This window comes from Synchiropus splendidus, chromosome 1, assembly GCF_027744825.2.
Source record: "Synchiropus splendidus isolate RoL2022-P1 chromosome 1, RoL_Sspl_1.0, whole genome shotgun sequence".
In the NCBI taxonomy this organism is placed as follows: domain Eukaryota; kingdom Metazoa; phylum Chordata; class Actinopteri; order Syngnathiformes; family Callionymidae; genus Synchiropus; species Synchiropus splendidus.
The window spans coordinates 53,225,978-53,236,695 of NC_071334.1; the positions used below are offsets into that span (position 1 = coordinate 53,225,978).

At 43.1% G+C, this 10,718-nt stretch overlaps 1 protein-coding gene across 1 annotated transcript; it reads right to left on the reverse strand.

Moving 5' to 3' along the window:
• Window positions 1–261: 261 nt before the first annotated feature.
• Window positions 262–7,937, reverse strand: LOC128764656 (O-acyltransferase like protein-like). The gene is made up of 15 exons (XM_053874643.1): window positions 7,868–7,937; window positions 6,579–6,712; window positions 6,275–6,353; window positions 4,559–4,694; window positions 4,134–4,327; window positions 2,635–2,844; window positions 2,468–2,570; window positions 2,030–2,131; window positions 1,783–1,948; window positions 1,626–1,705; window positions 1,428–1,538; window positions 1,215–1,338; window positions 972–1,158; window positions 429–571; window positions 262–360 (listed from the first exon to the last, which is right to left on the reverse strand). The coding sequence occupies exons 1-15, from the start codon at window positions 7,932–7,934 to the stop codon at window positions 262–264; spliced, it is 1,935 nt and encodes a 644-aa protein (XP_053730618.1). The 5' UTR covers window positions 7,935–7,937.
• Window positions 7,938–10,718: the final 2,781 nt, after the last annotated feature.

Genomic DNA, 10,718 nt, shown 5'->3' on the forward strand with positions numbered 1-10,718 from the left:
ACACTTCTCAGTCTTTTCTTTAATGTGCTTAAAAAAAACAAAATATGCAGTGCATTGCAATGACGCCAACCCGCTGATCTGCAGATTAGAGAGTGGACTGAGTAACATCCCCCATCTGGAGGGTTAGGGTTAGGGTTACACCCTGCAGATCAACCTCCATGGCTATGTTGAAGGAAAAAGTTCCACCATGACGCAAACGCAATCGACAGGTTATGAAACTAGGAGGTTCAAAAACGTTATCATGACACCTTTCTTGTTCTGTCACTTCCACTTCAGAAGAATATAAGGTCTCTCCACCAACACTGTCATCACATAGCTCAGGACAACGGTCAGCGCCACATGACCCATGAACAAATACATCTAGAGAGAAACATGGCAGAATGTTAAAAAGACAGACAGAGATAATTGAGTGTTTTTAAAAGACTCACAAAGTTGATGTCTAAATAGTGTATCGGAGTTTCTTGCAGGCCAATGTATATGTAGACAACCAAGGGATGAATTAGGTAGGAGGAGAAGCTGAGGTTTGAAAGAGGAAGCCAGAACTTCAGTGAAAGTAGGTTCATGATGAAACCTGGAAAACAGACAGAATTCCATGGTTATGTCTGGGTTTCATTTCGGTGCATCCCTACTAAACTTCTGAAAACTCCTGTATCAACTTTCTGGGTTATTTTTGTGTTCCATTAACATTAAGGGTTATGTATGAAGAGACTAAGTCTCAGTCTAAGGGCTCATGTTTTACCAAAATTCTTGGGTTGTTTCACAAACCAATTGATGCACCAGACTGGGGTTTCTGAAAATCCAGTTTGCTCACAACATTGTTGTGTTTGTTTGCACTCCATTTTTTTAAACAGATTTTGGTTAAACCTATTAATCTCCAACACTCAACCATTTATTTGTTGTATTTTTCTGGTTAGTATTCCTTAAGAATTGGACTAGAGAAGTTCATGTGAACTGAAGAATCCTCTCCGTACCTCCATAGCCCTCCTCACAGGCTAGTACGACCCAGGTAAGAGCTGTCGCCCAGGCGGTTCTGTGTAGTCCCTGGTATATGGCATGTGGTGCTGATGGATGGTCTGGAGTGTCCTGGAGGGCGTAGCTCAACCCCACCACCAGAGCCAGGACAGACAAAGAGCATATCCATCCCAGAGCCGCTTGCCACTACATCGAGTCACAGGTAGTAAAATGCAAATCCAGAGATTTCCATTGCAACCTACCTTTTTCTTTAGAAGGGTTGCCTTCCTTGTTTTCAGATACACTCCGAACAGAATTCCTATCAAAAATGGTCCATATCTGGAGTAGGGTTTTTGGTAGTAAAAAATTTGAAAATCCTTCCTTGTGCTGAAATTTAAATGGAGAGAGCAATCGTTTATTTATATTGTGAGGATTTGATTTTATATTCAAATCTCAAAGATCATCTCTCTTCTTACATAAAATCTGGCTGAAAGACAGGTAGATGCAGGAGTGCTGTTAAAATAGATCCAGTCAAAATGGTCATCAGCAGCAGGGTGACCACCAAAACAGCAAATACAACTTTGTTCCTGAAAATAAATAAATAAATATATTGAAGAGAATGAATCCAAACAACCATAAAGTAATTTCTAATCTGATGGAGAAAAAAAACATACTTTCTGTGGGCAAGAATCAGCAGAGGAGTTGTGGCATAGCTCTGAAAGTCCAGCGATAGGTACCATGTCCAAGGTAGGCACTTGGGATGACATCGAGTTATGAATGAACAAGATTCAAAACAGTCCTTGTCAAATGATTCTTGTTGCTCTGACTTACAGGTAAATCACGAGTAAATAGATTGTTTATCAACAGCAGGTTTGTCCACCAGTACTTGTCACATTGAAAAAATATTGAAGGTAGTAGCATCAGAAACGGGCCTCCATTGAACACAGATGTGACACCTTCACAAAGCATAACCACAAACATGTGGAGGGGCTGTATCCTGGAATGGAAACATGTTTTCAGACATTAAAGGAAGCTTAAAATGATCTGAAATAATGTTGCTCATGTCACTAAATCTGACCTTCTGATCCTCTTGAAGTAGTAATCTGCCACAAGACGTGGACTCATGGTGTCTTCATTCCTCTGGATTGAGCTCAGGAGACTTTTGGCGCTTAACAAACCACTACAACACAACATGGAATTTTTAGAGTCACACAGTTTTGGAGCACGATAGTCTTTTTTTCTTTTTGCTTCATTGCCAAAGGGCCACAGTCGTAGAGTGCAGCTGAAACTTGAAGAGCACTGAGATAGCACTGACGTAAAGCATATTTCAAAAGTCATCAGATCATCATCATTTTAGCTGATTCAGAAGGAAGAAGGAGCGTGAACAGCAACAGGGAGAAGCCAAGCAAGAGAATGAGGAAAGAACACATGAGGTCTGTAAAGGTTCGTAGGTTATGAACAAAATAAAAAGTGAACGTGGCAAAGCAGAAGGATCAATAGTTTTGTGGTGCCTGACCTCAATAATAGAAATGTGTCTACACCGAGAGCGTTGGGTCCTCCCACTGTGAACACATGCAGGGGGTTCGTTTTCAAAGATGCTTGTAAATCGTTCGTGTTATCTGTGGTCGGAAGAGTCTTGTCAGACAAACATATTCTTTTTTAATGGGCAGGAGTGGGTCATACCAATAGGGTGAAATGCTGATAAGTTCAGAGCATGTCCTGAAATGATCCACAACATGCTCAGAGCTCGGATGCCGTTCAAGGAAGGATAGGAATCCTTGACTGATGCCGGGGTGCTGAGGACTCCCTGAGTCGTGGTCTGAAGAGAGAAGGCTTCCAGAAACTGATGCAAACAGCGACTGAGGAAACTCTTCTGTGTTCTCTTGTGTTGTTCTGTAAAAACATGCCATCAGATTACATGATTTCAAATGCCAGACATAAAGTTCCTGTATGAATTGAAAATCAAACTAATATTTGAGCAATATCCAAAATAAGGCTCCCAAAATGTAACTCATTTTTCAGAATATGAACTACTCTGTAACACAGATGGAATGCAAGGTTTCTTTATTCAAAACTTTTTTTTTCTTTCTTTTAGTCTACGTTTCCATCAATTGGTCCACGTCAGTATGGTTCGGGTCAGTATGCTGTTTTCAGTGTTTCCACTGGGGTCAGAAAAACCCAACACATTCCGTCCCATTTTTTTGGTACCTCTTACCTTCGGTGCTGGAGGGGTGTGAAAAGAGAACTGTCGCTGGTTGGACGAGAAACAGTGCTTCATTGAGTTGTGACTATGTGTCTCTAAATTATTTTTGCGGTGACTGAAATTTTGTTGTCGCAGAGCTACCAGCAATTTCCGCTGACAAATGGTGACTGCTATGATGTTTACCTCCTTAATTTAGAGACAAAAAACAGCAGAACCCGTTTGTTGCAGTCTGTCATTGATGTCTGGGATCAAATACATACCTAACAATGTAAATACAACACTCAGAAGGTTGTTCACAGCGTGTTGCTTTCCCGGTGATGTCACTATTTTGGGGTGAAAGGAAGGCGCTACCTTCCTCTACCATCGTGGGATTTGCAGATGCTTACCACTGACTGCAGTAAAAACCTTCGCATGCACCACAGCTGCTCTTAAGGGTCATGAAGAGGGTGATTTTGGCGCCCACAGAACCTGCACCCAGATGTGAGTCGGATACACTGATCCCAGGTCTGACAACACAAGTCTGACGATGACAAATGTGGCTGATTGACAGGTAGAAGTTGGAGACACGGTGAAAAATTTAATTAAACATTTATCAAATTTGACGACTTGAAATGGTGAGTAATGTGGAGAGTACTCTCCTAGGAACCCACAGATCCCAGTTGACAAGACATGAAGTTTCCTGAAAACTAATAGTGTAATGTTCACACACATTTTTACATTTCTTCTTCTTATTTAGAAAAAAAATCACTTCTTTTTTTCGAATATAACATAAATTTATAGCTACAGAGCTCAGTGTGGACTGGGAATGCAAAGGGGCTCAGTGGGGAGAAAGACACGACATGACGTGGACTGGACATTGGAAACGCTGCATTACTGGCACTTTCATACAGTTTCCTGCTGGATTGGTTTTTGCAGCCTGCAGTCTGAATTAATGTACATTTTGGAAACTTGTAATGACTCGGCAGAATTTTAAACTTACTGTCTTCTCGTGTATTGCAATCATCCTTTTGACAATTTAAGGAAGAAGACATGTTGAAGTTTCCATGGCTTTTGCGCTCATCCAAGCAGAAAGGTTCGACTGCTGGAGCCTTTTCTTTGCTCTGCTGACAAGTCCTCACAGCAGTGACCAGCGTAGCAGCCAGAGGAATTGCTACTAGAACAGCACAAATGACCCTGTGAGAGAAAATACGGATGGATTTGGGCTTCGCCTCTCATGCAGGCTCCAAAGATGCAAAAGGAAGACAAGTAAGAAAATTTGGCTATGAATGATTATTAAAATATTCAATAAAAAAATCTGCATCTGCATCAAAAAAAAAAAAAATCTGCACCTCTAAGCTTTATATGGTAATTGATCCATCCAGGTCGTCTTAAAAGAGTAAAGACTTCTGGTGATTATTTACTTACAGACAAGCGACTCCAGATGCATCAGGATGAACAGCATTGGACAAACAATATGTCGACATGACGTCCAGTTTAGACTCATTGACGAATATAGCTGGTAAAGGAGGAATGAGGGAGACCTCTCCAAACTTCAGCCTCCCTTTGAAGGCAAAAAAATAAAACAAAACTAGAAGCTCATCCATTTCTCCATCAACATCCTGCACCAGAGACAGCTACCTGAAATAACCATATATATATATATATATATATATATATATATATATATATATATATATATATATTCATTGTTGAGGGTTCCTGCTGAGGAACCAGCGGTCTCACTTTCATGAGCCCAGAAAACTATCTGTGTGCTGGCGCTTTAAATGGTGTATTTAATTTGAAGGCACTTCCCTCCACAGCATTTTTCCGTGACACTTTCCATGACAGATTGAAAGAAGCTCCACTGCAGACATGCTGCTGCAGAGTCAGCAGGGAGTTGGGAATGAGGGAGGAGGAGACGCATCACAACCAGCGGTGCTTCCTCAGAGCACCGGCTGTCACACGTGATCAGTTGTTGTGATCGGTCACGATCGATCGGAGCATCCCTAATATATTTATACATGTTTTGATCTGAACCTGACTATAGTCATGATAGATATCTCCTTTTTTCTAACTCAGAAAACCACCTGAATGTCCGTCATTGAGAATCTAATGGGGTTTGAAGGGGGCTGTAAAATGACTGAGCTGATTGACAGAACTGGAAGTGTTGTAAATGCGCTGGGCCCAAATATTAACATGACTCTCACACAGCTCCTCTAGCGAGTAAACAACTCAGCCCAATAATTGAAACATGGATTTGGTTTTGACTTTTCCATGGATAAGTGGTGAGGTGATGAGAAACAAGTACAAAATAAGCTGTGTAAGTCCAGCAACTGTATTTTAATCATTGTAGACATATTAGACAAAAAAGTAAGAGCTAGGCCGGCGAAATGTCAAAATGTTGTTCAAAGACGTTTAACTTTGAAACATACACAACTGGGGAGGATTGGAGCACGTTCAACACCAATGTGACGTGGTCCTAAGACTTGGACCGTCATCAGATCCACAATCAACACGACTTACGTCACTTAGTTCCACATTTCACTTTGTCATTCTTTAACCGCTACACTGCCACAAAGTCACGTGACCAGCTGTTCAGGTGAACCTTCCAGCCTTACATGTTTGTAGGATGTGGCTCTTTTCAGCAGCACAGTAAAACATTGTGGCTCTTGGCCTCTGACTGGTTGGCCCCCCCTGCACCACTAAGTTAAGATTGAAACATTGGAACTGATCACACATGTATAGAGCTGAGTCAAAGTCATAAATAAAAACATTCAAAAGTCTATCTTTGCAGTCAACTATTTACTCAATAATCCTGATGAAACTCTTAACTTGTTGACCTGCCTCTACCTCTCCCACTTTATATTAATGGGAAGCCTGTTTAGATGGAAAACCAAACAGACAGTAGCAGCTCAAGTTCTAGAACCCGTCACCGAAAAGGACCAAATGGGTTCATTTATCTCAAAGTAGTTATAGCAGTGGCCATCACTGTCCTAATACAGACCATTGTACAGTGAGATTTTAATGACCTCCATCAGTGCAACATATGTTCAGAGAAACAAATCATGACTAAGGATTAAATCGGAACTGAAAAAGCTGCACAGCAAAGGTGTGTCTGCCTAGATGAGACAGATAACTTACCTTCGAGCATCAACATGTGCACCTCTTTATCGTCGCAGGAGTCAGGAACACAAACCCCCACATAGTAGAATAAATCTCCCTGAAATGGAAAAGTGGTTATTGACTCACTCAATAATGACTCACTCGTGGTTCACTAGTTAAATAGATGTTCAAGTTATGCTAAATAAGGGCTTTGAAGTTCATCCACAAAAACGCTGCTTTGGCAACAGGTTTATCTTCCAACCTGCTCCCACAGTCACCCATTGGTGGATCAGTTTGAGAGCCCTGTTCTGAATGGTCTGGTCTCTATGTTTGGTGTCATCACCTGAGTCAGAAACACCTGGCAGTATTGTCCAGAGAAGGAAGCCGTGTGGACAGAGCGACATTCAGACATCAAGCCTGGTCGGTTGAGGTTGCCTCCTCTTACGTTACTTCCCATCTTCCCAAATGAATCGTACACTAAAAAACATAATGTATCCATTAAAAAAGAGGCTTGCACAAGTTTTTTTCAAAAGCTTTTTGAATGTATGAACATGTACAACATTCATATTGTTTGATTTATAATTATTATAAATTAAAATGGCACAAAGATCATTTACTTCTTTGCAGACAAACCTTTAGAACACCAAACATGTTAACCTCTGAATAAATTGAGCGCATGTGAATGCATGTTTCTGCATTCAGAAATCCATAAAAACATGAAGCATGTGGATGAATCTGACCTGGAAAATAAGTCTCTGCTGAGCCTTGTTGGTGGCATCACTCTATGCATGGTTCAGTTGTTATCCATACATTACAGTCAAGGCTGTACTGGAAGCCCGCGCAGCAACATTATAGTCGATGCTATAATGCACAGGGGAAAATATGAATCACGATTCTTATGCTCAGAATTGATTTACGATTCTCGGCTCAACTATTTTTTTCCTCATCAAGTATGAAGCTTATTGCCCACATGAACCTTGACAAAACAAAGCTGCAGCACCAAACATATGACTTTTGAGGTGCTGATAAAGGTTTGTGGTCGGGATGTTCTGATCAGGGTTTTTGCTGCTGATCACAGATACCGATCACATGGATTGACAATGGATTTGGAATCAAAATGATGAGCTCTTCTGTGTACACGATGTGAAAACATGAACCATTCAGTCACTTTTATTCAGACTTCAGATTTCATTTTAATATACCTCTTCAAGAAGGGAAAAAATAGAAGAAAAAAAACCTTGCAGATTGAATCAACTGTTGTGTAAAAAGGACGATTGTAAAACATTTAATTCGACATGAGACGTTGCGGTTTGGTGAATCTCATGAGACTCTGCTATGTCCTTGACATATATACATACTGGCCACTTGTAGCGGGACTCCGAGACAGAGAACATTCAACATTTGGTTGAAATGTTAATGAGCCACGGATCATTTGGCGACAGAGGTCATGGCTCAGATCAAGTTTGAATTAGAGCCACACGTGCCAAGCAAACTTTGTCGAATTGTTTTTTCTCTTCTGGAGTTGCAAAATGAATCCTCCCTCCCACAGCAGCCACATTAAAATGACAGTAATGTTCTGACTATAAAAGCACATAATTTATAAACATGAAGATGAGCAAAGTTTGTACTTACTGACAACAGCAAAATCCTTTGGATTGTTCTGACTGAGTTCCTGGAGAAAAACATCTGTGTCATTCATGCATTTTTCCAGGGCAGAGCAGGTCACGATCAGCAGCAGCAACAAGTATCCTGAAGCCATTGCAACTTCTCTTTGCAGGACAAACGCACAGCAGGTTTAATTATCATTGGTTTATTCAAATCAGCAGGTCATTCCTTGATGGAGTTTATGTTTAACCAGCAATCCAATCAAACCACCTACTCATCCTTCTGTGCACTGTCACTGAGGCGCTGCTGTGCGGTGACATTATTATGATTATCATTTATTGATCTATTTTATTTTTCTAAGTCAAACTTAGTCATGGCAGGGAGGGAAGCTCTGCCCGGTACTGGGTCTATAAGGGATTGACTGACTGACTTCTTGGGGGATTAACCACTTGTAGCAGTTGCTGCTAATGGGAGTTCAATCCCATATGATGGATGGATAGAAACCAAGTTTCATTTGGACTGTGACACTCACCCAGAAAAGACAATTCTGGCAGCTGTTGCAAGAGGAATGTCATGCTTTTGCCTCCGACAGAAAGGATGTATCTTCACCACCATTGTCCACAACTAAAGGAAGAAAGGTAAGTAAAAATCAGAAGGGCCGATTACCACCCAGCACACCTATGTAGTAGGTCCCAGAGCCTGAAGGTAAATGTAAACAAACTGACTGAACCTCATGTGAACGCTTCAATATTAGCTTTATTATTCCCCACACTTTCTTGTGTTCACAGACAACAAGCCCCGAGCATGTACACGACCTCCAACTGTGAAATTGAATGCAAAAGGACATCAATGGGTGTGTGAGCTGGATGATTTTTAGCTTTCAATCAGATGCTGTTACTGCTGATGGCCTTTCTAGGTGACCCATTGACATCGATCAGTACATATCCCAGTGTACAGCTGGCGCTGATGTTGAGACAGAACAGAGACTTTTCCTCCTCTTGTGTTTTGTGTTTCACAGAGACGTGGTTGAGCGATTTCATCCCGGACACTGCGCTTCATCTGGAGGGTTCCCAGCTTCACCGCGTGGACCGGGTTCCGGAGCTCACCGGCAAAACCAGAGGCGGAGGACTGTGTTTCTACATCAACAATCGCTAGTGTACGGATGTGACGGTGATCTTTCAGCACTGCTCTCCCTCACTGGAATGTCTGATGGTGAACTGTAAGCCATTTTACTCCCTACGTGAGTTCGCTTCATTCATTCTGGCTGCCGTATATATCCCGCCCAGCGCGGATGTATGTGAGGGTCAGAGTGCACTCGCGGATCAGGTCCTGCATGTGGAGCGAACTTTCCCGGACTCTCCTGTGATTGTGCTTGGTGACGTCAACAAGGCGACTCTGAGTGAGGAGCTTCCCAGGTACAGGCAGGTTGTAAAATGTCCCACCAGAAAGCAGAGCGTGCTGGATCACTGTTACTCATCGCTCCGCAACTCTTTTACCGCCCTCCCTCGAGCTGCACTGGGACTCTCTGACCACTTGGTTCATCTTGTTCCCACGTACAAGCAGAAGCTGAAGTTGGCAAAACCTGTTGTGAGGAGCATGAGGATCTGGACAAGTGAAGCTAGAGAGGAGCTGCAGGCTTGTATGGAGACCGCAGACTGGGAGGTGTTCAGGGCTGCGACCAATAATCTGGATGAGTATACAGACACTGCGACTTCATGGATCAGCTACTGTGAAGAGTGCATAGTTCCAACGCGCACCAAGGTGAGTTATGCAAATGACAAACCTTGGTTCACAGCTAAACTCAGATTAGACGGGAGAAGGAGGCAGCTCGCAAGAGTGGGGACAGGAACTGCTACAAAGAGATGAAGTTTTCAGAGGGAGCTGAAGAAAGCTATGGCCGCATACTCTGACAAACTTACGCAGCAGTTCTCAGCCAATGACTCGGCTGCGGTGTGGAGAGGGCTCAAGGTGATCACTAACTACAAGCCACGTGCCCCCCACACTCTGAACAACCTCGCTCTTGCACAGGACCTGAACAACTTCTATTGTCGCTTTGAGCAGCCATATTGCACCAACACCTCTGCGGTCTCTCCAGCCCCATGTTCCACTTTACAACAAAGGACTGTGCTCCTCTTCCTCTTTCTCTTGACATCATGGAGCAGGACGTCGTCACTCAGTTCAGGAGGCTGAACCTTCGGAAGGCTGCGGGTCCGGACAGAGTTTCCCCTGCCATCCTGAAGCATTGTGCTGCTGAGCTGGCTCCAGTGTTCACGGACATCTTCAATGCTTCCTTGCTGTCCTGTCATGTTCCTGCCTGCTTTAAGTCCTCCACTATCACTCCTGTTCCCAAGAAAGCCAGGATCACAGGACTGAATGACTACAGACCGGTGGCACTGACGTCTGTGGTCTGCACCTCCAGCCACGAGTCCGTAAAGCTGATCAAGTTTGCGGATGACACCACCATCATCGGTCTCATCTCAGATGGAGATGAGTCGGCTTACAGGATGGAGGTGGAGCGGCTGGTGTCCTGGTGCAGCCACAACAACCTGGAGCTCAACGCCCAGAGGACAGTGGAGATGATCATAGACTTCAGGAGAGTCACAGTTTGTCTGTCCCCTCTCATGTTGGCTGGTTCACCCATTCCTATTGTAGACTCCTTCTGCTTCCTAGGAACCACCATCACTGAGGACCTCAAATGGGAGCCAACCATCAGGTCCCTCATCAGGAAGGCCAAGCAAAGAATGTTCTTTCTAAGGCAGCTACGAAAACTACGACTGCCGATGAAGTTGCTTGTGGAGTTCTACACGGCCATCATCCAGTCCATCCTCACCTCTTCTATCACTGTCTGGTACAACAGCGCCACCTCCAGGGACAACAG

Excerpts from the sequence above, each read along its gene's own strand:
- LOC128764656 (XM_053874643.1), bottom strand. The coding sequence starts at position 7,934 with ATGAATGACACAGATGTTTTTCTCCAGGAACTCAGTCAGAACAATCCA. Across the intron at positions 4,695-6,274 it reads GCACATGTTGATGCTCGAAG|GGAGGCTGAAGTTTGGAGAG; the intron begins GTAAGTTATCTG and ends TTGCCTTCAAAG. Across the intron at positions 361-428 it reads ACTATTTAGACATCAACTTT|ATGTATTTGTTCATGGGTCA; the intron begins GTGAGTCTTTTA and ends GTTTCTCTCTAG.